This window comes from Idiotropiscis lumnitzeri, chromosome 21 (genome assembly GCF_059441095.1).
Source record: "Idiotropiscis lumnitzeri isolate Australia: NSW breed Sydney's pygmy pipehorse chromosome 21, RoL_Ilum_1.0, whole genome shotgun sequence".
NCBI lineage: Eukaryota > Metazoa > Chordata > Actinopteri > Syngnathiformes > Syngnathidae > Idiotropiscis > Idiotropiscis lumnitzeri.
Genome location: NC_142411.1, coordinates 6,860,751 through 6,885,844, shown reverse-complemented (window position 1 = coordinate 6,885,844; position 25,094 = coordinate 6,860,751). Strand labels below are relative to the sequence as shown.

At 40.6% G+C, this 25,094-nt stretch overlaps 4 protein-coding genes across 11 annotated transcripts; 1 reads left to right on the top strand and 3 right to left on the bottom strand.

Annotated features, from left to right (window-relative positions):
• Window positions 1-1,461: 1,461 nt before the first annotated feature.
• On the top strand, window positions 1,462-4,173 carry LOC148316756 (uncharacterized). Of its 2 annotated transcripts, none has more exons than XM_088286555.1 (7): window positions 1,462-1,615; window positions 2,231-2,291; window positions 2,416-2,574; window positions 2,636-2,694; window positions 2,780-2,869; window positions 3,048-3,140; window positions 3,220-4,173. In XM_088286555.1, exons 1-7 carry the CDS (start codon window positions 1,613-1,615, stop codon window positions 3,268-3,270), a joined length of 516 nt encoding a protein of 171 aa, XP_088142681.1. In that variant the 5' UTR covers window positions 1,462-1,612; the 3' UTR covers window positions 3,271-4,173. The 2 variants fall into 2 exon arrangements, with proteins under 2 accessions (XP_088142681.1, XP_088142680.1); XM_088286554.1 differs by having other exon boundaries at window positions 2,777-2,869.
• rd3 (retinal degeneration 3, GUCY2D regulator) lies at window positions 3,916-12,324 on the bottom strand. Of its 6 annotated transcripts, none has more exons than XM_088286549.1 (4): window positions 12,127-12,321; window positions 7,333-7,691; window positions 6,019-6,346; window positions 3,916-5,205 (listed from the first exon to the last, which is right to left on the bottom strand). In XM_088286549.1, the coding sequence occupies exons 3-4, from the start codon at window positions 6,306-6,308 to the stop codon at window positions 4,854-4,856; spliced, it is 642 nt and encodes a 213-aa protein (XP_088142675.1). In that variant the 5' UTR covers window positions 6,309-6,346; window positions 7,333-7,691; window positions 12,127-12,321; the 3' UTR covers window positions 3,916-4,853. The 6 variants fall into 6 exon arrangements, with proteins under 6 accessions (XP_088142675.1, XP_088142677.1, XP_088142674.1 ...); XM_088286551.1 differs by having other exon boundaries at window positions 7,333-7,591; XM_088286548.1 differs by lacking the exon at window positions 12,127-12,321 and adding an exon at window positions 8,426-8,567.
• Window positions 12,325-15,525: 3,201 nt separating this feature from the next.
• slc30a1a (solute carrier family 30 member 1a) lies at window positions 15,526-20,611 on the bottom strand. Its single transcript, XM_088285834.1, has 2 exons — window positions 19,810-20,611; window positions 15,526-18,075 (listed from the first exon to the last, which is right to left on the bottom strand). The coding sequence occupies exons 1-2, from the start codon at window positions 20,291-20,293 to the stop codon at window positions 17,207-17,209; spliced, it is 1,353 nt and encodes a 450-aa protein (XP_088141960.1). The 5' UTR covers window positions 20,294-20,611; the 3' UTR covers window positions 15,526-17,206.
• Window positions 20,612-21,638: 1,027 nt separating this feature from the next.
• On the bottom strand, window positions 21,639-24,801 carry nek2 (NIMA-related kinase 2). 2 transcript variants are annotated; one of them, XM_088285836.1, is made up of 10 exons: window positions 24,320-24,801; window positions 24,178-24,211; window positions 23,527-23,744; window positions 23,180-23,420; window positions 23,022-23,104; window positions 22,823-22,949; window positions 22,499-22,718; window positions 22,355-22,409; window positions 22,138-22,211; window positions 21,639-21,971 (listed from the first exon to the last, which is right to left on the bottom strand). In XM_088285836.1, exons 1-10 carry the CDS (start codon window positions 24,325-24,327, stop codon window positions 21,793-21,795), a joined length of 1,239 nt encoding a protein of 412 aa, XP_088141962.1. In that variant the 5' UTR covers window positions 24,328-24,801; the 3' UTR covers window positions 21,639-21,792. The 2 variants fall into 2 exon arrangements, with proteins under 2 accessions (XP_088141962.1, XP_088141961.1); XM_088285835.1 differs by having other exon boundaries at window positions 24,178-24,792.
• Window positions 24,802-25,094: the final 293 nt, after the last annotated feature.

The window sequence follows — 25,094 nt, the reverse complement described above, 5'->3', positions numbered from 1 at the left end:
ACCTATAAAAGTTCAATGTTCCTGTGATGAACCAACGTATGCGTGTGTCTGTCTACACTGTGGCTCATTTTGTGACTATATTTTTTATCAAATGTATTCTTTTATGTACATACATGTTCACACATTGATTGACATGGTCAGTTTGGTTGTAGCCCTGCAGTGTAAAAAGAACCGGTACACAACTTCTATTTTTCCAGATGTCATTAGACGATAGAGGACTAAAGTTACACTTTAAAATCTTTTTTTTTATATATACAAAATGTATCATGCTAGCATTCTGTGACACAAATGACTTTTTTGTGTTATGCTTATTAACAGAAAAATAAAGGGCTGTGGGTGAGATCAAACTGACTACATTTCATAGTTATCAAGTTTGCTTTTGTTACAGTTTTTTTTTGGTGTATTTGTGTGATGCTAGAACAATAAAAAGCATCCAAATTTTATATTTTTATACAGTGCTACTTGTATTTGTATAATGTACTAACACTGCCATAATAAATGTTTTGTACATTATTATACAAATATGTTTGGTTTGTGATGTTATTATGAATAACTAGTGTATCTTCTGTAGCGGAGTGTGAGAGGAGGAGCACGCCATTTGCTAGCTAGTTACGGGGTGTCAAACTTGTTTTCATCAGGGGCCTCGTAATAGTTCAGGTTTCCCTGGGTGTCAGTAAAAAGGATAAATCTGCATCCCAGTCATTCATCCTGCATCCTTTCCTCCATCCCAGCGAAGCTTGAAGCTGAGCTGCACTGTGTTTGTTTACAGACGAATCGTGTTGCTTGAATCTGAGTTAGTGGCAGGCCATGCATTTGGGACAACAAGGTCAAATATTTGGTTTGAGAAAAAAATGTATATTTCGAAACTGATTTAATTAATAGTCATGGGCCTTTTTAAGTTACACTGATTTTTATAGAAAAATATTATTACAAATGTGTAGTGTAATCGCTTAAGTCTTTGATTCGTTTTTTTTTTTTAAAGAGACTATTGCTGCAATGGGATTGCCAAGTCTATTGACGCAAGACTGTATGCTGCTTATACTATACTTTGCCTAAAGTTAATCAAACACATTTTAAGAATCATAAATTGAGTGCCGTGGCAGAATTTCTCAAGAAGATATTTAAATTTGATAACTGCTGTTACTTCTGCCATGATGACAAAACTTTGGTGCATTTGGGTTTTTTGTTCGCAATTGGATTTGCTTATACTCATAAAAAATATAAATAAAAAAATAACAAAAAAAAAAATATTTATTCACGTATGCCTTAATAGAATAAAAACGAGCAAATACGTCACTAAAAAAGGGCTCGTTTCATTGAGATGTTTATGATTTGCATGCTGTAACCAAGCTTGTGTTGTCTCCGCTGAACATTTGTTAAAAAAAATAAATGAAATAATAATGAAAAAAATATATATATATATAAATTATCTTTCTATTTCTACTTCCTTGTTGTGAAGAAAGCTCGCAGCGTTGCATTCTGGGATACAATATGTCTCCTGTGGCTGTTAGCTAATGCTAACCCGCGGAGCATCGCTGCGAATAAATCTAGACGTTTGCACGTTGTATCGTTGTCAAAGTGTCTTCGATAACAACCATACTGCACTGTTGCCATGGTGAGTAGCGAATACCGTCATCTATTAAATTCATTGTGCGTGTAATATATTCAAATGTACTGTTGCGTTTGCTTAGCGACACATTCGGGGTCTCATAATTTGCTGGCGCAAGAGACGCTAATTGCAACGTTTTCCTGGTTTATTCGTTAATTTATGATTCTGCTTGCGTCGCCTGGTGATACTTATTGAGATAGCTACATTGAATTGGGATGATCGGTAGGTGTTGGCGCATGGATGTCCCCGTTAAGTTTTGATGAGAATCCACAACTTGATGACCCCATGGAACATTCAGATGTCAATATTAAGATATTCTATCCAGATATGTTTCAGGGTGTGCATTGTCCCGTTTATTTATTTTGTGACAAGTGTATCGGTAGGAGTATGTGCTATGGCGAGCGATCCTGTATCGTGATTTAAAAAGATGGCAACGCATCTAATCCTAAATGAATAGAATGAAAACATGGATTAAATGTTTGCAGGTAAAAAAGAAAAGGAAAAAGGGAAAACATTACTTCGAAGTAACTTCTCATTTCTCCTCTGCCTTATGATACTTAAAAACACTCCTTTCGTCCGTATTTGTCAGAATAAATCAATCTTCATCTTCTTTCTTTCCAGTCAACAAAAGCAGAGTGTAGAGTATCCAGTTCCAGCTCCAGGATGGATGACAAGAGCAGAGGTAAGGCTGCGTGAAGCTAAAAAGAAAGGAATAAAATAAGATAAATTAGTTACAAATGGAGTTGCAGATGCGTCTACTGTCCATCTATTATATGGCATGATGACTACAATATCTATTTTCACAGGTAGAGAAAAAAAGAAGCGTAAACGCAGCCGTAGCAAATCTTCCTCTTCCTCGTCGTCCTCCTCCACTTCGTCGTCGGATTCATCCACGGCTTCGTCCTCTTCATCATCGGGCTCGTCATACTCGTCCAGCAGCAGTCGGAGTAGCTCCAGAAGCAGCGGTGAGTTTAATCGGAAGATTTGATTGTCTTCTTTCGCACTAAACTTAAGATTTCTAACCAGACTCTCGAAGTAAGTCCAGAAAGCAATCAAAGAAACGGAAAAGGGACAAACCCAAAAAGGTATTTGTCTTTTTATGGTTGTTCATTAACTCTCAGTATATTTTGCAAAATTGTGTCATATGTGGTCATTTTTCATGTGCAGCAGAAGGTGAAGAAAGAGAAGCGACACAAACATAAAAAGGAAAAGAAATCCAAAGCCAGGGAAGAAAACTCCGGGCCTGTTCAGATATCTAAGGTTGTTCATCTGTTTACGTTACTGTATTGTGAATGCGTTATATGGGCTTAAAAAGATTTAAAAAAAAACAGCTGGACTGTTCATCTAAATTTCAAACCAATCGGAGTATTTGAAACTTTAGTGAGGCGTTTAAAAAGCAGGCGTGGTGTCGGGTCTCATTGCATGTTCTTGTCCGCAGTACTTGAAGGAAAAGAAGAAAGGCAGAAAGTACAGCATGATTTCCGGAAAGAAGATCAAGATGAAAGTAAAGAAGTCAAAAAAGGATAAACAGGTAAAATCAGTTTCTTTCTCAGCCAGTTCATTAAGTTTTACTATCCGCTCTCGATCACACGGATCCGTTTTCATCACAGCGGGACAAAAATCGAGCTGAACTTCTAGAGTTCTTGAACTCTACCTTGTGATTCCCCGAGTGGACTCAGCAGCCGACCTCAGGAAACTACAAGCGAGCTAGCGGTCCAGGGGCAGAAATGTAAATAAAGGTTGATGTCAAAGCAGGGCGTGGAACACCTTGAAGCAGGGTACACACATACCGATGTTTAACATCTTAACCGATTATTTAAATGTGAGAGACAATTTTTTTTTTAAATCGTCACTCTCAGCCTTTTAAATCAACTGTCTGTTGCAGTACCAGGACTGACCTGTAAGAGGCACTATGGCGCAGATGAAGAACGTTTTAGTATTAGTACACTTCTAAATCTAGTCTTGTTTATGGATGTGTGTGTGTGTGTGTGTGTGTGTGTGCGTGTGTGCGCGTGTGTGCACCCTGCTTCAGAGGGACAACGCACAGCACAGCGAGCTGGGGCTACGACTGAATTCCGACCAAGTTGAGCAGCATCGTCATCTGACATGCTTGATATTGCTGTTGTGACCGCTTTAGGTGGACCTGCACGATGTGATGGAATCCAATCCCCCTGGGGGGAAAAAAAAAAGTCTGATATATGATGATGAAAATCTTCAGTTTAAATTCGCACAGTCCGAGTATTCATTTAAGATCGTTTTTGTGGTTTGCAATGCAGGTGTACCTAATAAAGTGGACATTTGGCGTCTACAGTTCGTACACGTGTCAATCGTGAAGTTTATTCATCTATCACAAGTTTTTATTCAACTATCATTCGTCTGCATTGATATAACAGTTTTTAATGTTGGCTGTCGCATACTTGAAACCTCTCAGTAACGTCGCCATCTTTTATTCCGCAGTGTCCTGTTCATGAATTTGTCAAACAAACAAGCCCGTTATCGTTTCAAACCAGTCAAACACATTCATGGAGCTGTGTGTCAAAAAGAAAATAAACCATTGAAATGTGTGATGGCTTTCTCCTGTAATATTTTATTTGAGAAGGTACAGAAGCTAAGCTTTGACTTGGCTGACCTTGTGCGGGCGTGTGTTGTGTTGCATTGTGTGCTGTGAAAGAGTGACTCATCACCAGAGTGATGGGGGCGGAAAATTCCTGCTGATAAATTAAAAAAAAAAAAAAAATGACATGCAAAATATAAAAAGCTCTGCAACTGCATTTACCCTTTTTTCTCTCTGCTTTCTGGCTACGAACCACAGATTTCTGTTCTAAAAACAATCGACATGAAGTTTACTGCTTGACCAGCTATCTCTGAGCTAAACTGACGCTAACCTACCTTAAATCGGCATCTGTAGCTTTCACAGTAACGGATGACATTAAATGTTTCGGTTACGTCTCTTACCTTTCAATTGCCATTCTCATAATCCTTGAAGCCAAATGTATTTAAAGTCAGATTTGGTCCTCCCTTTATGATACTAGCTTCATGAGCTGACCGCTGCACTCCACATCATAGCATACTGCTGGGCTGCCAGTTTACGCACAAAAAAAGAAAATCGGTCAAAAACAAACTATCTTAAAAATACACATTTCACGATGTAAACAAACAAGACTCGTCAAGTCATGTAGTTTAAGTCATGAGTCAAGCAAGTCCTAAAACTGACATCTCCACATCATGTCCCTTCGTTGTCCTCTTAGACAAGTTTGCTGCTGTTCGTTCCTTTGTATCTGAAGTCCGGCATGCTCCACACCCCCTCCTCCCGCTCCGTCCCTCTTTCCACATCTTCCGACACCGTCTTCAGGTCACTCAAACGGGCCCCCTCGCCCGAAATCAGGCCTGCCGCGCTCCCAAAGGGGTTGATCTTGATGCGCGATCTGAAGTTCACCAGAGACATGCTCTTGGCCCGTTTATTTCCCCACTGGCGAGCGAGCCGCTGGGCCTCCTGGTCCTCCTTCAGTTGCTCCACAGCCTCCAGGAGGACCGAGCGGAAGAGGCCGGACACCTCTTGCACCTCTGGCTCACTGGCTCGGATTGCATCGCGGAACCTGTGCACAACCAAGGGACCTTTTGTCTTGTGTCTCCAGAAATCTTTTGTTATTTTTTAATATTGAAACTTTCACACCTCGCCGGCGCTAACAAGACCCCTGAGAACTTTATGGTGTGTGAACAGATGCTCACATCGTCTGGGAAAAATACTCTCACTGGGACTACGTCTATTTTCCTGCTTCTGATTTGAGGTGAAAGGCAGTAACTGCCATGCACGTTAGGTTCACTCAAGACAAACTCAAGGATGAGCAACAAAAGATTAATAGGGGGGGATTTTAAACATCTTTGCTCTATTGCTTTTGAATTGTAATAGCAGTCTTCACCACTAGATGGCAGACTGCTTAGTTGCTCTTCAGTCTTTTCCATCAAGAATATCATCACCAATAGGTTTATTTACCTAGTGTGCTGAAGACATAATTATCAGGTAGAGCTCACTAGCATCTTATATATGCGCCAGATAACACTTAGCTCAGTTTAGCTTAGCATACAACTGAGTAACAACTATGTATATCACACACATCTCAGTCAGGTGTTCAAGTAAACAAAGTGCACCACAATGTATGCTGGGAACCCAAGTTAACACAAAAAATATACTGAAGCTGTAAAAGCTCTCAAATTAGAAGTACAAAGTGATATTTTTCGTCACAAGAACCATAGACATTTAAAGTTAAGGAGTTGCTACTAAAAAGTGTGTCCGTTAGAAACATGGACATATGTAAGTGTCAATTGTCCATCGGTGACTAAAAAAAATAATGGAATTAGAAATTAATTAAAAAAAAAAAAAAAAAGGTGAAACAGAGGCGTGCTCTTACTTGAGTATGAGCAGTCCACAGCAAGATGGAGACACCTTGGAACAGAGGTCCTCCAGGCCAAGCCTTTCCCCGGTGCTGATGTTGTAGGACGAGCGAGGCGCACTGGCCAACCAGCTGTAGTCCACTCCGGTCTTGAGGCGCCGGTACTCACTCTCCCTCTCTCTCTGCTGCCTCTCTGCCTCCTTCAGCTGCCAGCTCAGCTCCACCATCAGCGTGTCGGTGACCACGTCGGCCGGCTCCCTGCGGGGGATGCGCTCGTGAGGCTCGCTCCAGCTGAACCAAGAGGCCATGGTGCCGTCCTCCTCAACCGCCCCCCCCTGCACTCACTCTACAAACGTGTAGTCATGACATAATTAAATGGAATGAACAGCTTGTACATGACTTAGCCACCTAGGCACCAGTAAAAGACAGTCATGGCAATGGACAAAGAAGAGTTTCACAACTACTATAAGGGGCTCAGTAAATGTCATTCTTTGCAGATGATACATAATATATGACTGAGTATTGTTATACTGTCGGTCGCCTGTTCCTTAAAGTGTTGTAACACCACCACATTGATGCTAGGTATTAGCTCATCTATAGCATTTCCCATTATGTGTTAGAATTATGAAAGCAGCTTTAATGGCAAAACGATGTGGTTGACACGTGCAATTCTCTTTGTTGTATGTTTCACGCATTAAACATCTTGAATCCATTTTTGTTAACATTTAGTTAAATCTACAGTGCCAATCAAAATGAAAAATTGAATTTGTCAATCCGGGTTTTGTGGCATTGGATGCAAATTGACTGAATGGGTGTACCGAATTAAGTGCCCAATGAGATTTATTTTCTCAACATTTATTTTCAAATTTTGGACAACGACTTCCCCCACTCTACTTTAATCATCACACATCATCTAATTGTCCTGAATTTAGTTCTTATACCTGTTCACAAACACACAAACACGAACATACATGCGCACGTAACACTCGGTGGCCACGTTGTTTTGTAACTGTCCTCTCTTTAATCTGGAGTTAATCCGTTCACATGATGAGTCTAACTCAAGGACATTCTGCATCTAATGTGTTTGGGCTTCGACTAGATTGCCTTAATTCAACCAATATTTTTTTTTTCACAGGGAGGACACACATGGATATGAGTGAATAATCAACAATATTTGACATTTAATCGGACAATCGAATGACAAGTAAATGGAAGGCAGCCCACTGAGCAATAGATAAAGCTTTAGCATACTGTTGAATGTGTTTTAATTGGTAAATTCTCTGCATGCTGAATAAATGTAATCATTAAAAAAAAAAGGAACTGTTTTCTTACCTCTTTATTTCTTTGGAAAGTGTTTTTAAGATGTCCTCCTCAACGTCCGTAAAAAGAGAAAATTGTGAGTGAAGGCGTCAGTCCGATGTTGTGAGAAGCCTGGCAGACACGCTATGGATCCTCTCTCCATTATCTTCACCTCTCTGCATCCCTCCTCCTCCTCTTCTTCTTCCTCTTCCTCCCTGGAGCCTCCGTTGGCCTGCCTTTACTTGTTGCGCTAGGTCAGGAACTCCAGCATCTCCAGCGGGAGATTGTGGCCCTTGATGAAGAAGTGCTTATGTCCCTTTATTTTTTTTTTTTCTTCCCTGTAATTCTCTGTTGCTATAGTAACCAGCCTAAGCCTATTTGTCCACAACAACCTGCATCAGTTGAGAGCGGAGCGATGGAGAGGCAGATAAAGAGAACAGAGTGATTTCAAAGGGGGGAATAAAATTCAAAGGATGATGTGGCGCTTGATCAAACGGGTGCTCGAGGTCACGCGTATGCAAATGAGCCTCCTGCCAATGAGCGTCTCTGACCCACGGCGGCCTGCGTTATGAGATGCCACACTGGCCACATTGCAAATGCCGTTCGACTGTGCAGCAACATCAAGGTTTAGTTTGGCGTGTAGGTGGAAGCGCCCGCTCAACACTGCAGCATGAACTTTGAACTCTGTTAAATAACACCACTATTTACAGTAGTCTCAACGGAACTGGAGGAAAGAGGGCTATTTTCTTTTAAACAGTTGTCCATGCGCATTAATTAATGCTGCTAACAGTTTTTTTTTTTGTTTAATGGAACTATCACATGCCTGAAACCATTACATACTAACTTTAGATAGATCGAGATAGTTAATCGACAATTTAGATTAGCTCGATTTTCTAAATAAAAGAAAATCTGAATATAATTTTGACCCCCCCCAAAAAAAGAGAGAGAGAGAAGCTATTTTAATATATTTAATAATATTGTTATTGTTATTTTAGTGTTACATATACTGTGCATTGAGCTTTTTCTTTTGTAAAAAATGTTCCTCGCCTCAATGAAGGTTGGTAAATATACTAAAAAAATGACGCAGAGTTGAGTATTGTTCTCAAAAGAGCAAAATGATACCTACGCAAACATAAGCCTCTGAAAAGGGTGAATTCTCCCAGCAGTCGGTCCCAAACAAGAGGATGTCGCCACGGCTTGGAGATAACAGATGGGAAAGTAAGCTGCTCCCTGGAAACCCGACATTACCGACCCTAATCCTTTAAAGTGATTCCCTCAACCAGTCGCAAAGTGCTCCACTTGGCCTTCCTTCAATTAACATAACTACTTACAGTGGTATTCATTATAAGCGGCACTGACCCAGGGTGTGTATCGAGGTCAGAGCATATGGATTGTGAGAATATTAGAAAGACACATACTGAAAGGATCTTTAAAAGCTAGTGCAGAAAATACTAGACATCTAATTGGCATGTTTTGTGAGGGGAGGCCTCTATTTTTACAAATCCATATTTTATCACTATCACCTCCAACTGTATCATAAACCTCAGCTTTACAGATGCCACGTCACAACCAGAAACTTATAACCGAGAGGCAGACGTTCAAACAAATAAAATGTTTTCTATTAACATGATACTGCATTTACATGTGTAAATGTTTTGGCCAGAGAGTACAGTACTAACTAAACACAGTGTCAAAAAGAAACTGCAATGTGCAATTATGCAAAGATTCCACTAGAGGGCAGAGTTTCCCCATCTTTGTCATAAAAGGAGAAGTAGTTGTTGTACGTTATGATTATTTTTACAATTCGGTAGCTTTAATGGAATCAAACGGAGAAAAAGGCGTGTTCTCGGGTGTGTTTTCAACTTTTGACTTTGAAAACATGCAGTTCAAACTCACTAAAATAAGCAGAATTATGCCCCACCCGCAGAACAAATAAGAATCCTCCAAATCACACATTCTTTCCTCAGAGGGCAAACACAAGGTGGCCGCAGTGGATTTATGAAAAGGTAGTTATTTTACTTTTTTAGCACAGTATTAGAATTTTAAATGCTTCCTTCCAATTTCAAAACTGTTTATCCTTTTCAAGCCTGATGGAAAGCGTCAATCCCAAATCAGTTGGATACACCCTGGACAGCGTTGAAAGCCCAGTGGCAATCGTTCAAGGAATAAAAGACGTCAGAAAGGAGGGGGGAGTGAAATAAGGAATGAGTGTGTCGACAGGCACAAACTTCTCCTTATCTGTCTTGTTAAATCACTGAACTGCCACCTTGCTCAAATGTTATTGCGTAATCCCCGCCGCCACTGTTTCATAATGACATGGCATGTTTCTTTTGAACACGACGAGGTTGATACGGAAGGAAGTTCTAGCTAATCACATGAGCAACGAGGGTAAGGGAAAAAAAAAAAAGCACTGATGTGCTGACATCCACTTTTCATTGGCCTTTGTCCAGTATCCCCTTTTGAATAGAAAAGCCACAAAAGCACTCTGGGCTGACGCCTCTGCCGTTCCGACACTCATAGCTCAATAGCACAAATGGTCAGAAAATGCAACGTAACACCTCACGCTGTCGGAATTGAACAATTGGCTTACATTTCATATATGAATTTGTTTTCAAATTGAAACGAGAAGAAACTTGGATCAGCTAAACCTTAAAAGCAAACTCAGCTTTGTGACTAAACCTAAAACGCACTCCAGTACAACTTTTACAGGTCAACTTGATTTTGACTTTGAATTTTTAAATGCGCATGTGCAACTGGTGTCACAATCCTTTTTGCGCAACTTTCTGTTCTCTAAGAGAAATTGAATGGCAAAATTCTTGACAGAAAAAAATAACTAGGTTAATTGGCGACTGATTACCTCATTACACTGTTAGCTTATTGTTGTGTTATCTGATGTAAACTGTAGCATCAATGTGAATTGACTCGAGTGTTGCAGCACTGTTTCAAGTGAGGCCAATGTCCGAGATAGTGCCAGCAAATCGCCTCGCCTGCAGAGTGCCAAATTTTGCAAGGATATTTCATATCAACTTTGAGATCTGCACAATACAGTACAACATTGCATCTTTGTTAGCTTTTTTTTTTTTTTTTACCAATTTATCAAAACACGAGTCTTTTCCTGAGAAATAATGACTCTTTTGTCGGGCTTCACTTTTGTCATGTAATATTAACACAGTACGTTCTTTCTCAACAAAGTATGACTGTAGTGTCGTAACAATTTTTATATTGGTACATTCCAACGTTCTGTCTTTGAAAAATATGTATTTTATAGATACAATGTTTTTTGTATTGTATGATATTTTGCTTGTAATTTGGAATGGCTTTCTTGAAATAGTTTTACCATATTCTAAAAAGATTTTTACATTTGGAATGGAATTTGACGTCTTTTGGTTAACATTGTGATTTTTCGCTTGAGGAGATAACACCATTCTAAGCTATAGAACAATGCTCCAGTCTTCAAACTGGATGTCTTTTTTTCCATTAAAATTAAAACTTTATTTTTGTAATATTACAACTTTTTTACAGAAAAAAATTAATCTGACGTTGACTACAATTACCTAATATTTTGCAGTTTTTTCTTTGTTAAAATGTTACTTTAATCTTAAAATCTTTATTTCTTGTAATGTTCAACAAATCCTTGAAATATTGATTATGGTAACATTAGGACTTTTTTTTCCCAGTTATCGTCGGGAGGGTGCAGACGTGTATCACTTTTAAATGTGATCATCGTGGCCATGTCTAACTGTCAGCTATCTTTTCTTCTGATGCTGCTCACCTGAGTGATAACAGCCCCTGCACACATCCACGTGCACATAAAGCCCATTTTTTATCTTTACTGTATGCAGATTATATGATCACAAGGGTGTGAAGAGAGGTGCATTCATCATCGATCATTCTTTCTTGCCTGATGATGAGTGGGCAATTAATTATCGCTGGTTGGAACCACTCAACCATGTGATCAAAAAGTTAGCATAAGAAGGGATACATTTGTCCACATTGTCTTCATTAACAACTCTGACAGATTACAGTACATAGTATACATACATCATGGATATATGCACGCTGTGACACATCAACTTTCCCTATGTGCTTATCTTATCTAATTCATAGGCTTTTAAAATTGTTTTCATTTTCCGTGCAGGGTCAAAGTTCCAAAGGCAAAGCTTGTAATTTGACTTTTGCACGGAGTGAGGAGCTGCGCATTTAGAATCTGGGCCGTCAATGTTGCCCTTACCGTGTCTATGATGGTGTTCATTTTATCAGACATTTCTAAATCTACGTAGTGTCAGTTTTAGTCCAGTTACAATCATGCTCATCCCAATTTTATTCCGTCGAGAATTAGTCAACTATGAATTGGGCATTTATGTCATTATTTTAGTTTAAAAAAACATTTTATTTGTCAAGTTAGCCAGCAGAAATTGTCAAGATTGGTTCTAGTTTTAGTCAGTACAACCATTTTACACTTATTTGTCAGCAGATATTGAACATTTTAATATTTATATACATTTTCCATGTATGAAAATGTAGGTTAAAGTTGTTTCAAATAAAGTGTGGCATATTATTTCTTTATTTAACGTCGATGAATTGTTTTAGTTCCTTTTATTTTGGATTCATGTGTAGCAGCCCAGGTGATTTGTGCTAATTAGTTCCCTTTCACCCATTTATTAGCTCATACTTCTGTCTGTTTTAACTAAATTTGCAAAACAGCTGAAACCCGACCACTATAATGTATCTCAGTTGGCACAAATTCAACTTCACGAACAATTATATCAACAAGTGGCTACCATAGCTACATGCTACAAACCAAACTTTTTGCTAACGATAACTCACCACGAAGTCTTCGTGGTCAACTGCGACGTCTTTTCCGGTTTGTTGCTTTTTCATATATAGTGCCCACATTCCTCCCCTTCGACTAAAATTAGGCTTTTTTTATCCACCCCCTTCGACTAAAATCAAGCTTTTTTATCCACTTCAAAGTAGCGAAAATGTGTTCATATATCATGTCTGCATCACCATTAATGCTTCACCTTTACACAGTAGTAATGTCCCGTCACCTAATGACTTATTTTGCCGTGAATCGCGCGAGAACTCGCCACTTAACGTTATTTGACCGTGAATCGCGCGAGAACTTGGACGAGAGAACGGTAATAAAGGCAGAAATCAAATTAATTTTCATCAAGAACTAAAATGTCCATAGATTGTAGCCCAGTCTTTATTTAACGAACTAAAATGTTCCCTTAATTATTCCACGAGAATATATATATATATATATATATAAAATCCCCACAATGCAATCATCATTGTCATGGGGGGTGGTGGTCAGTGGAGTTAACATTCCTGTCGGCTTAGACTCCCCTTTGACTGAAAGCTCTTTGGTGGAGGCCATGGAGTTGCCATGTGGTCAGATTAAACAAAAAAAAAAAAAACTCTCAGTGTGGGAGAGGACAGGGTTGTCATCCGCGGCACTTTTAATCCCTAAATCCAAATGATTATCTCTTCATTCTAATTGGTTTTTAATTTATTTATAAATTTATAAGTATCTACTGCTAGTACTAAAATACTCTCTATGGCTCAAATTGTGGCCCCATATTCTGATATATATCTCAAATATCACCTGCTGAGACATATGAACTCTTTAAATAGACGCTCTCATAAGATGCAGATGAGAACATATATATCCTTTGGCCACTACAGGAGGAAACACCGAGTGCCTTGCTCAAGGGCAACTCAACAATACAGTGCAGCAAGTCAAGCATTGCCATTTACATCGTGTGCATGTGCGTGTGTGTGTGCACGCGCGTGCGTGTGTGCTTTCAAACAGGACAAACTATCGAAATCTGTGCCAAATAGATGGGCTCAGATTGTATATGAAACAATTCCGCCCCAAGTGACATGTTTACATTAAAGTAGCTGAATATGACACACACACAAACTGAGTTAATTATTTATTTGAAGCTTTGTGGCGTTGCCAGGCAACCAGCAGAGTCGCCAGGTTCATGTTTAGGGGCATTCAGCGTCAGCGTTGGCACATTTGGTCTGTCAGGATTTACTTTAAACCTTTGCTTACATTGCGGGTCAAACTTACCTATTGAAAAACAAAACTAGTTTAACGGGGTTTAATTCAAACCTCATTTTACATTTAATTGATAAAAGTAAAAAACTGCCAATGCAGTAGTTGGCTTTAGCTCAAGAGGGGTTAAGTTAAACCTAACCATTGAGTTGCGTTGCAGGTCATATCAACCCGTTGTAAAAAAAAAAAAAAAAAAAAAAAAGATACATTTTATTTTGGGTGCCAAATTCTAAGTCTGAATTGTGATTTATTTTAACTCCGAATGAAAGAGTGAGAACAGGCGACAAGGAATACTTCCAAAAGCCTACTTTATAACATAAATTTGTTAAAAGCATATTCAGGGGGGGATAAAATGTTTTTTTCCACAGGCATGAAACATAAAAAAAGCAAGGCAGGCAGTTCATCTGGCTTTCAGCAACACCAAACAAAAACTCATCTTTCGTTGTTTTTTTTCCTTGCTGACACTCTGAAGTCAAATCGATTCAATGAAAACACGGACGGCCTGCTGACTGCTTTTTCATGTTGCACAGACCCACAATAAGCTCTCAAGCAAGGTGCAAAGAGCACCTGATGTGAACAGAGCGATGAAACAAGCACATAGGAATGCTGGGTAAAGCCCTTGATGCACATGTTGCCTTTGCAATGACCCCCCCCCCCCCCAACACGTTGGTCTCTTATGTAAGACCCCGTGGCCGCCCATCATATGGTCAGCAGCCGTACCAGATGCTGACTAATAGCTGTAAGAGGAGCAACGATTAATCGACTATTAATGGATTATCAAATGAATCCATTCATTGTTTTACCGTTGAAATTTAAATTGTCTAAATCCTCGGAAATTAATGGAGCCTCTCAACGACGAATATTTTGAGAATTCTTGAGTCTTCTGTAAAAGCAGACCGTTTTTTCAAAATGTAAACATGTACAAAAATCTCCTTGTTGAGTTAGATTTTGAATAAAGGGACGACAATTAAATTAAAATGTAGTCGGATTCATCGATATTAATCGATTATAGAAATAATGGTTAATTACAGCGCTAATAAATTATTTCACTTAATTCTCAATTCTTATTCCCACCTCTGTTGAATATGTACAAAAGAAGATCAAGACAAATTGAAGTTCATCAACTGTACCAAACAGCCATATATTTTTTGTCTCATGATGACACAGTGGACAGCAACTGTAAATAACATATCAAAAAAACATCAGCTGACATTTCATATCTAGAAAAAAGAAAACGTTATTTTTTTTTTCACATAAAGCCACAAAAAAATGTGCCCCAAGACACAGAGGAGAAGTGACTGCACATTATAAAAATGAACACATCAAAATACATTTCCCAGCACATTTGTTTACATTGCATATACATTGAATCAGGAGTGGAATTGTCAATTGCACCTTAAGTGACAAAAAGTAGTGTTTTTTTTGTCTTTTTTTTTTTTTTTAAGGACAATTTCAAGGCCACTATAAGAACTTGGGTGCTCAGCCATCCAAAGCAGTGGACAGACAAACTGCATGATGAGTCACTGACAGTGGCGCGTATGCTCGGAGGGCTCTGGCACGATGCGCCTTTGAGCACTTGACCCGGAGCACCAAGTCTCAATTTGGACAGCAGAACACCACCCGAAGGATGACTGCCCGTCATCGGGAGCCGTCCGGCAACATTGCTGGGCTCGTTTCTTAGCAACGAGATGCATTAAATCTTGAATGAATGCGGCGGTGTCGTTGCAGTTTGCGTCAACTACACTCAGTGCTATTGCCAGTGGGTGCAAGGCAGGCTAAAAGAGGTGTTTATCCAGCTTCTTATCCAAAAAGGCCAAAATTCAAACTACCAGCATAGATGGTGGGCCAAAGAGAAAAGCGAAGCAGCATCTACTGAGAGAAATAGATTTTTTTTTTCTAATAACTTAAATACTTAAGCAATACAATACTCCTTTTTTAGGGGTCAGGGGATTCAGAGAACACACACAAAATAGTCCACAGGCTAAAGTGAGCGTGATGTGTGCTGTGAAGGACATTTTGAGGTCCTGAAGAGACGCTTTGGCACAGCAACACCAAGGGACAAGGTTCCCACACATGCATGTATCATTCGTTCTTTCCATTTTCAGTTGGCAAGTGACAAAGTAACTCATTATTTTGTTATGTTTTTTTTTTTTTTTTTTTTTTTTAAATCTGACAGAATAAGTCACACATTTTTCATAGCGACACTTTTTGGCTTAGATATTGAAAACCGGGCTACAGATGAGTTTTGGTTTACGTGACTCTGGAATTTGGTAACAAGCATTAGTGTGAAAAAAAAATGAAGGCCTGACCAATACAAATTATTTGAAGCTTATGCCAATTCCAATATTAGGCAGAATAAAATTGCGATAACCGATTAATTGGATGATTAATAAAAACGAAGACAAATTAATTGCATTATCTCAGCTAACATTGTATAGCAACATTTTATGTGTCAGATGTTGCCCACTTGGCATCCATTGCAGCCTGATCATCCTGGAAGGGGGATTCCCCCATCTGTGGTCCCTTCTCAAGGTTTCTCACTTTTCCCCTTAATGGGGTTTTGAGTTTTTTTCTTGCCCTCCAGGGGGTTAAGATCAAGGGATGTCGATTGTGGTTATGTCGAGCCCTTTGAAACTCTCGGTGATTAAGGGCAAAATTGGTGTTTTTGAACACTTAGAACAATAAAGATATGAATTACAGACAGAACATTTGACAATACTTTGTCCATTAGTATGTTTTTACTTCACAACAGAGAAAAATTGCAAAAATCTTTCAAATAAAATCAAAACGGCCAATTTTTTTTGGCGTGTGTGTGTTGGATGTGATTTTGAAAGAGCAAATATCGACCGATTAATCGATCGGGCCCTAGTAAAAATATGTTAAGCTTCTTAGCCGCCATAATCAGTCTGGACTATGACCACAATCCATCAGCCGTATGGTATCAAGGACAGATATGTTTCAAGTGTTATTGTAATCGGCATGCAGTACAATTGAAACAGATTATGTGCTTTTGCTACACTCAAAACCAGTTTGAGAACTTTGTGCAGATATTAAAAGTATTTTTTTTTCTCACAGAATCACTTCTGAACCAATTAGAATCAGAATTCCCTTTATTGTCATTGTACAACGAGATTGGAGGCTGGATATAGAGTGCTTTTAGAGTGCAATAGAATGCTTTCTTGGTTTTGGTTGAGATTTAATTCATTGTTGAAAATATATACAATTAAATGACGGGGGCACATTTGCATACGTAATATGATGGTGACATTGAAAATGTTTTCAGAGTCATTATGGACCGCTGAGGCCAAATATAACTATTTCGAACCCCTGCAATGATTCCAAATCAGTGTTCCGTGAGTGGAGTTCCAAGGGAATTATAATTTCATTTATATTTTTGTCCACCACTAATGTAAACGGTTGTGAAACACTGCTTAACACAATACTTCATGTTATCATCTGTCTTTTTTTGATGGATTGTGGACTTGGTCCAGATTGAGGCAACTAACAGTTGAAAGCGTCTTTACGGATGGTCGTTACTGCAACTTCAGGGCCAGTTGATATTAAAATCCAACTCTGTGCTTGTGCCTATTTTTCAATTTAGCATTTTTGATCTCAGCTAAAAATAGGCAACTATGAAAAAAATCGGGCAACTTTTTTGTTTGATTTAAAAACAAATGAAGTAAACAGTCACTTTTTTTTTGATTTTTGGGGAAAATGATACACCGATTGAGGAGGCCTGTGACAAAAGACTTGAGGTTGAAAAATTACTTTTTCGTGGTAACGCTGGAGCCATATTTTCTGATATTAACCGACAGCAGTTAGTCCAACTTCTTATTTCTCTCACAGAGACGACTCCACCTCTGACGTGACGATTATCTGCGGGTGCATCAGAGAGACGGCGGCCGGCTCCAGGCACTCATCAATGGACTTCAGGTCACCGGTCGCCTTCTTGTCGCCGGCGGGGTTCTTGTCGCTGGCGCCGCAGCATAATTTGGGGGCGCACTGAGTCCGGCAGGAGAGCTCGCACAGTGAGTCCTGCGACTCTGAATTGAACGTGACGAACTCGGGCTGGATGGTGGTGGCGTGGATGCCCTCGTTGTGGAAGAAGTCCTTGATGCGCTTGGCCACCTCCATGTAGGACGTGGGGTCGTGGCACTTGATGTGCGCCGTGGCGATGATGCGGCTGCCCGCCAGCTGCCACACGTGCAACTCGTGGATCGCCAGGACCCCGTCGAGGTTCAGCAGGCGCTCGTTGAGGCGGTGGATGTTGATCTGCTTGGGGACCGTCTGCAGCAGGATGAGGGCCGACTCCTTCAGCAGCGGGTACGTGGTGTACAGCAGGATGCACACCATGATGAGGCAGAGCGTGGGGTCCAGGTAGAGCACCCAGCAGGGGCCCGCCACGTTGGCGGTGGACATGGTGGGGCCCCCAATCAGATCCAGCAGCGTGTTGTTGCCGTGATAGTGGTCGGTGGCGTGGCTTTTGATACACGGGTTGATGCACAGCTCGTCTTTGTTGCAGGGGTGCCACACGAAGATGAAGATGAGAGCGTTGATCACGACGATGACGGAGCCCAAGGCGTCGCCCAGCACATGGAGGAAGACGCCGCGCATGTTGAGCTGGGAGGACGTATTGTGCTCGTTCTCGATGTCCTCGTACTGAGCGTCGCCGTTGATCTGCACCTCGGAGCTCTCTTTAGGACTGAGGGCTGTGGATAAAAAGTTAAATGAGGGGCGGCCGGCGGCGCAGTATCCCACCACAATAGATCTGCCCCAGTACAGAGCAGCAGCAGAATCACATCTCCACATTCAGAACTAGAAAAACAACAACTGTACTGACGTTGACATGAAGCCAAAAGTGGCGTTAACAAGCCCAAGTGACTCCATTTATGAGTATAACTCACTTATATTTGTCGAGGAGTTAAGAATAGGTAAGAAATGTTAATATTTTTGTCATAAATAGGTTTCATGAAAGCTCTCAATAAAGTCAATCTATTATTCGGTCGCATCGTTTGCGTTATGTGAAGAATTTCGGTTTCTTTACTGTTTCGCAAAAAGGGAACACAGTTCTGTCTTCATTTGGGAGGTTGTGAGTTGGTTCAGAGTCTTGTGCGGGTTATAAGGGCCCTGGGAGGAACCACGGTGTCAAATCAAACTCTGAGTGGGGACCCAAAATGGGAAGCAGGTCCATTTTTATTGGGCTGCCAACTGCCAAGAGAAGTCGTGCTTTATGATCATGAATGGGAGTAAAATGCAGTAAGCACAAAAGTTCCTAGCGAAAGAGTTTTTGATTCACGTTTGTTGGTTATGTCTTTAAAAAGTACTGATTAAATGCGATTTTGTGACTTTAAAATGGGTCCGTTTGGTTGTAATGTTAATTTTGAGAAGTGATTAATCAACATTTCAATACAATCAACAGAATTAAGAACCTCCTGTTACGCCAATCTCTGATTGAAAGCAAATTTATAAACAAGGACAGTGTTACTTCACAAAGGAAGTTAGTTTGTCATAAGAGCAATGTTGTTTTTTTTACAGACCTCTGGTGCTACTGAGAGCTGAATTTAAATACATCACTCATTTCAGATTGGGCAAAATCCAATCATTGATTAGGGTGTGTGCACGAAGGTAAAACACAGTTTGCCTCAATCCCTGAGACAATGGCAGCTCGTTCATCAACGGGTAATGGTGTACTTTTGGCCGTTGACTCCACCATTACGCTGATGTACGGTCCAGTAAATGTTACCAGGGGCATGGAGGAGGGGTGCGGGCCGTCTCCATTTATTGAAAGTGTCAAGGCCAAAAAGTGCATGTGGGGGAGAAACCTGGGCCATGGGAATGGCTTTAACCCTTCAGGGCCCAAGGAACTTAGAACGATACACGCCTAGCTAGAAACCAAAAGACGGACAATTATCATGTGACTGCTTGTTTCTGAATAGGCTAATCAGAAATACATTGTACTGTTATGCAATGTGGACTGCTGATGAAGATGCATGGAGCATGCTTCCTTAGGACGGGGGGTTCTTTTGGGTCTTTTTCCTTTTACTTTGCTTGTTACAAAATCAATAAAAAAAAATATCAGTGTGTGTTGTAAATTTTTTTGCCTTCCAAAAATATTGAAAAATTACTGCAATGATGCAATGTGGCCGATGATATTTTATTAACGGGAGTAGTAGGTAAATTAATTAATTAAGTTATGCAAGTTTTGATAATATACATTATATATAAAAAAATCTTTAACATCTCTAAATCTCAGACATTGTCTGCAAATGACGTAACACATCTGTCCGTTTGTAACCCCCTACAGGGCGCCGGCGGAACAGTAGGCGACCAACCTAAACTGTTTAGTCAGCTGCCTGTTTTTAATTAAATATATTGTAATTATTTATTTGACAGACGTGGTCCTTGGGCACAAAAGTCAGACCAACCCTTGGCGTTTTGCTTACCGGTTTGACGGGGATCTGTGGACTTTGCGCCTTTTTTCTTCTTTCCCGCGTGCGAGTGTCCGTGTCCGCCACCGGCGTGGCCGTGGAACAAGCAGAGACCCAGCAGGTTGACCACCAGCCCCGCGAAGCCCACGCCGGCGAGTACCTGCGGCCGCTCGATCTCGCGGGCCTCGGTGAAGCGCTCGATCGCCTCCAGCACGATGGTGCAGCACAGTGCGGTTAGAAACACCGCGTTGACCAGAGCCCCCATCACCTCGGCCCGGATCCAGCCGAACGTGTTCTTGTCGGTCGCTTGGGTCTTCTCGGCGAAACGCACCGCAACCAGAGCCACAATCAGCGCGATGACGTCTGACAGCATGTGAAAGGAGTCGGACAGCATCGATAACGATGCGGTTATCCGGCTCACTACCACCTCCACGATGAAAAAGGCGAACGTCATCGAGAGCATGCACATCAGTCGGACTCGATTAGGCGCACAAGCCATTTTGCTCTCGATGTTATAAAAGATGACCCAAAAAAAACTAGCTTGCTCAAGCTAGCTAGCTAGAATGAACTCCGTGCTAACAACTCGAGCTAACTGGCTACCCGAGAGACAATACGAGCCCTCCACACTAAAACACACGCTACGATTATCCTGTAATGGTAGCGGCACTTGGACTGGAAGACAATTCATCGGAGAAATAGTGACTCGGCCAACACCATGTTTCGACGTCCTCTTCAGCTCCAGTTTGCAGACGGGCTGAAACTTTGCACCCGAGCTGGTAAACTTTCCACACGGAACACCAGAAAGACTGGGGAAAATGACACGCCCTGAATGGGTTCCTATTGGGCGAGAGGACAAAAGGTTCAAGCCGATTGGTTGGATGTTGCCATCGTCATAAATAGGCGGGACGGAGTATCCGGGCAACGATGGTTGCTATGCACGCCACACGAGCGTAGTCTCACGATGGTTATGTGCATTATCGTCTAAGGCGGACTTCTTGAGAAGAAAAATTAAAACACAATATAAAATAACGAAGGCTAATATGAGTACACTCGCCCTCTAAACATTGCTTACTAGACTATGTACGTATGTCACACCTTTGACGTGACCAACGTGAGTTCTTGATGATGAATGTCACGCATAAGGTCGTTTCGTTTCCAAGCCTCAGAAGTAATTGTTTGCACAGACGTGCGCTTTGATAAAGGGTGTCAGTCCGCCGAAATTTTTTTTAATTTTAAGCACTCCTGGTTGAAAGCATCATATTTTTCTGGAATCCAAATAACTAAATCGTGACATATCACTATAATCAACAGCGATGTAAAAAATATTTTGAGGCTAGTATTACTAATTATCCATTACTGAAATTCACTTAAAATATATGTATAAACTAAGACGATTGTAGTAAACTGGCGACACTGTGTGGCAAATGTAACAATGAAATGAATGGGCAAATGTGGAAAACGACTGACCTCTTGTGGTAGATTCTAGGTACTTGAACAATTGATTATAGTGTATTGTAAATGGGTTGCCAATTATTTACTTTTGTATTCATGTTTTAGCTTGGTTCTTGTATTTAAAGTACTTTGCTGCATTTATTTTCCATCTTGATCTTTGTGCTATCTCACAAAAGTATGTTATTCAAAATCTTCAAAACGGTTTAACCTGGTGAAAAATGTCTTTTTCAAATGCACATTTTGACTATCGCATTGATGTGAAAACTACACATTTTCAGTATATACTCCTTTGAGACAATTTGTGCCAATTCTGACTTAAATGTATAGCCTATATGGCATTGAAGTCCTTTGTTTGGCCATGTGCTGCATTTTGAATACATTTTTGAGACCGCTACAATCACACAGCTTTATTAAAATACAGTTCAATTAACACAACACAAGTACTCCATTTGATAAATAGCACACACACGGTCAACAGCTTAATTTACACTCAGTAGATACCGCACAATGATAACATGTAACCACTCGCTCTTCACTCCTCAACTGTCAGACGCGGAAGCCGAGCAGCAGACAGGCTTTCTCGACATCAGTCAGAATTTTAGCATGTCGACTGACAACGTCGTCCCGCAGCGTCATTGTCACAGTGTGATCCAACTGACGGTTTTCCTTGTTGGCACCTGCAAAGTGGACCCTCTTCTTGCCTGGCGAGTACTGCTCCCACAAACCTATGGGAACAAAAGAACATTTTGAATAAATTCATATTAAGAAGTTACAGTGTTAGTTTTATTTTTGTGAGACATGTTTTTACAGTTTGGTAAAAATCTTAAAAGGCAAAAAGAAATTTCTAAGCTGGGCTGTGTGGGTCCAGAGGTCTTAATCGGATGTGCATACCCATGCTATCATCAAAAAGCGGGTTCTGCTCTCTCTGATGCTGCGCATGGAAATTTTTCAATAAACTCTCCGCTCTGAAGAAAAAAAAAAACATGAATGGGTAGATCATAAATCAATCCATCTACAGGCCACACAAAAAGATTTGAACTGAAATATACTCAACCATGCTGCCAGGTCATATGTCATTAAAGCCATTTTTTTTTCTTCAATAACATACCTCGATAGTTTGTCAGCAGCGAGGCGTTCACGCACACACATCTCACGTTCTCGTCCTATAAACAAAGTCATATTAATAACTCCACATTTGTCCAAATATGTGAGCCCAAGTGGATTTCAAGTACGTCAGAAAATTCAGACTCACGCTCCAGCATTTCCTCACGATCTCGTAGCGCCTTTTCCCGCTCTTTTAGAGCCTGCTCTCTGAGCCTGAGCTCTGCGACGGAAATTGCTACTTCTCGGGGCTTTTCGTCAGAGTGTGCCGACCGCCTCCGAAGCTGCTGCGCCTTCTTTTGCTCTTCGCCCACTGCTTCGGTCAAAAGGCTGCTTTGGAGGATTGATTCCACAGATGGCCTCAGATAGTCCTGGTGGCAACAACAAAGAGCACAATAAATCAAACATAAGAAAGAAAATGGCCTCTTTTCAAGAGTTGGTAAATTCCTTAAAATGACGTTTATTTACATCTCACCTTCAAGTTGAGCATTTTCTTGAGAAGGGTATTTATTTCATCTGAGTATCGATATGGGATTCTATTGAATTTTCCTTCACGGATCTTGGCAGCCAACTCTTTTTGGTTGTAGGCAGTAAAGGGGGGCCTTCAAAGAGAAATAATTTGCATTCTAAAGTTACAAAGCAAAACATGAGGGAATGTGCTCAAGCAAACTTACGATAGGGCACACAGTTCATACAGCAAACAACCCAGTGACCAGATATCCGACTTTTCATTGTATGACATCTGATTCATTTGCTCCTGAAAGACAAACATTGCATCAATCAGAACCTTTCGAAATTGGCACGACAATACTCTCAATTTGTGAGAACGCACAGGAGACATATAGTAAGGCGTTCCGACAAAAGTCTTGGCGAAGCTGGTTTCGTGGTTGAGGATCCGGGCCAGGCCGAAATCGCCCAGCTTCACGTTCTGCTTGGCGTCCAGGAAGATGTTGGCTGGTTTCAAGTCTCGGTGAAGGACGGTGGGCCTGCCGTCACTCCTTTTGTGGCACTCCTTCAGCGCTAACATGAGCTGTGCTGTGACACGCAGGACGAACTTTTCGTCTAAATAACGTCTGAGGATAAAAATGAGTCAAAGGCGTTCCACTGGGAGCTCGTTGCATCATTGTTTTTGTCTAATACAATTTGTACAAATATGTTTGGTGAGGGTCACAAGGTCACCTTTCCCTGATGCATCGGGCAATGAGGCTCGCCAGGTCGCCACCCTCGCAGTACTCCATGACGATGTACAGCGTGGTCTTGGTGCGATCGATGATGCGGTCGTAGTATCTCACTATGTTGGGATGCTTCAGCTCCCTCAGGAGGTTCACCTCAGACACAAGCATCTGCTTCTCGCTCTCGGCCATTGTGCCATAATCCAGCTCCTTCCACACCAGGACCTTTCGTTAAATCAAATAAAGAAAAGAGGTACGAGAGGGGCGCAAATACTGCCATAAGGCATGAATCAAAATTTCAAAGTTTGGCCATTTGATGAGGAAAACACAACTGCAGTTTTACAAGGGGCTAAAATGAGGGGTGGGATTATGGAATTCCTTTACAGTATTAAATAAAACATGAAAGAGAAAAAAGGACGAAAGGAACAATCTTATTCTTAAAATGGACATTCGGACGAGTCTGAATAATATATTTATGTCCTACAAATGTTTTCAACAAATATTTAATTTTATTGAGACGTTTCAAGGTTTTATATAGTTTAAGTGCTTAACTATTGAGTGCGGTTATGGAATAATTAAAAGCACTTACCAACAACACACACACACACACTTGACGTTAACTATTGAAGGAAAAATAGCGTGACCGCTGGTTACTCACCTTTCCGTCAGATTTCCGTCTTATTTTCTGACATCTTCCGTAAGAACCGGACCCAATGGTGTGCAGAACCTCGTAGTCACCAATGCAGGTCGGCATCGTGTTTTTGTCAGCATGCAATCGTGCTGTTAAAATGTTACATTACCTGAACATTTCTGCGAGCTGCGCCGTTGGTGCGTTTATTGAACCGATGTCTAAAGTTCAGCAAGCGTTCGAGAGCTTGCGGTTGATGGGTAAACAGAAAACGACTTTCTCGTTTTAAATTATAGTGAGAAACGTATCTAGATTGTGATTGGTTTACATTCTGCACAGGGGAAGTTCTAATTGGTTCGAGATTATATGGGCGTGGCGACGTTGCCAAGGATACTACCGTGCGCAAGCCCCGCGAGGGTAGAGCGGTAAACGCACCAGTTGTCCACTAGAGGACGCCAAATATTCGCAGACTCATACAGTTCAGTAATGTGAACAGGCAGCTGTATTAAATATGTCTTGTGCAAAAGCAGATTATCAAACGTTAAGCACAAATACACTTGTTAAATTAAGGATGCAATCATAATTTTTCTATTAGTCATAGATATATTTTTTTTATATAACTCAGAAGCACTGGGCTGTCCTTCACAACGCAAAAAGTAGCTTTCTAGATAATTACTCATTTTTATTTTATAAATTTTCATTAGTGTTTCTTGTAATTTATGAAATATATTAAAATGTGCATATTTACATTTATTTATAAAATATTTAAATATTATGCATGAGGTAATTAATATTGATTGATCTTGCTTCTGCGTAATAAAGTATATTTTCATGGCACGTGAATCACATTCTTACCATTTACCAATTAGCAAAGCCACTGTGCCCCCCCCCCACACTTGCTCAAAAGATTCATTAATTTGCACTCCTGGCAAGTCGCGACAGCCCAA

Bases quoted from the DNA above. Each gene is read 5' to 3' on its own strand.
- slc30a1a (XM_088285834.1), bottom strand. From the start codon at position 20,293: ATGGCTTGTGCGCCTAATCGAGTCCGACTGATGTGCATGCTCTCGATG. The intron at 18,076-19,809 runs GTAAGCAAAACG...TTTTATCCACAG, and splicing joins CACAGATCCCCGTCAAACCG to CCCTCAGTCCTAAAGAGAGC.
- LOC148316756 (XM_088286554.1), top strand. The intron at 2,870-3,047 runs GTTGTTCATCTG...TCTTGTCCGCAG, and splicing joins GGCCTGTTCAGATATCTAAG to TACTTGAAGGAAAAGAAGAA. The intron at 3,141-3,219 runs GTAAAATCAGTT...TTTTCATCACAG, and splicing joins AGTCAAAAAAGGATAAACAG to CGGGACAAAAATCGAGCTGA.
- nek2 (XM_088285835.1), bottom strand. From the start codon at position 24,273: ATGCCGACCTGCATTGGTGACTACGAGGTTCTGCACACCATTGGGTCC. The intron at 22,719-22,822 runs GTGAGATGTAAA...TGTTGCCACCAG, and splicing joins AGAAAATGCTCAACTTGAAG to GACTATCTGAGGCCATCTGT. The intron at 21,972-22,137 runs GTATGCACATCC...TTGTTCCCATAG, and splicing joins GCTTTTTGATGATAGCATGG to GTTTGTGGGAGCAGTACTCG.
- rd3 (XM_088286549.1), bottom strand. From the start codon at position 6,308: ATGGCCTCTTGGTTCAGCTGGAGCGAGCCTCACGAGCGCATCCCCCGC. The intron at 5,206-6,018 runs GTAAGAGCACGC...GGTTGTGCACAG, and splicing joins TGTGGACTGCTCATACTCAA to GTTCCGCGATGCAATCCGAG.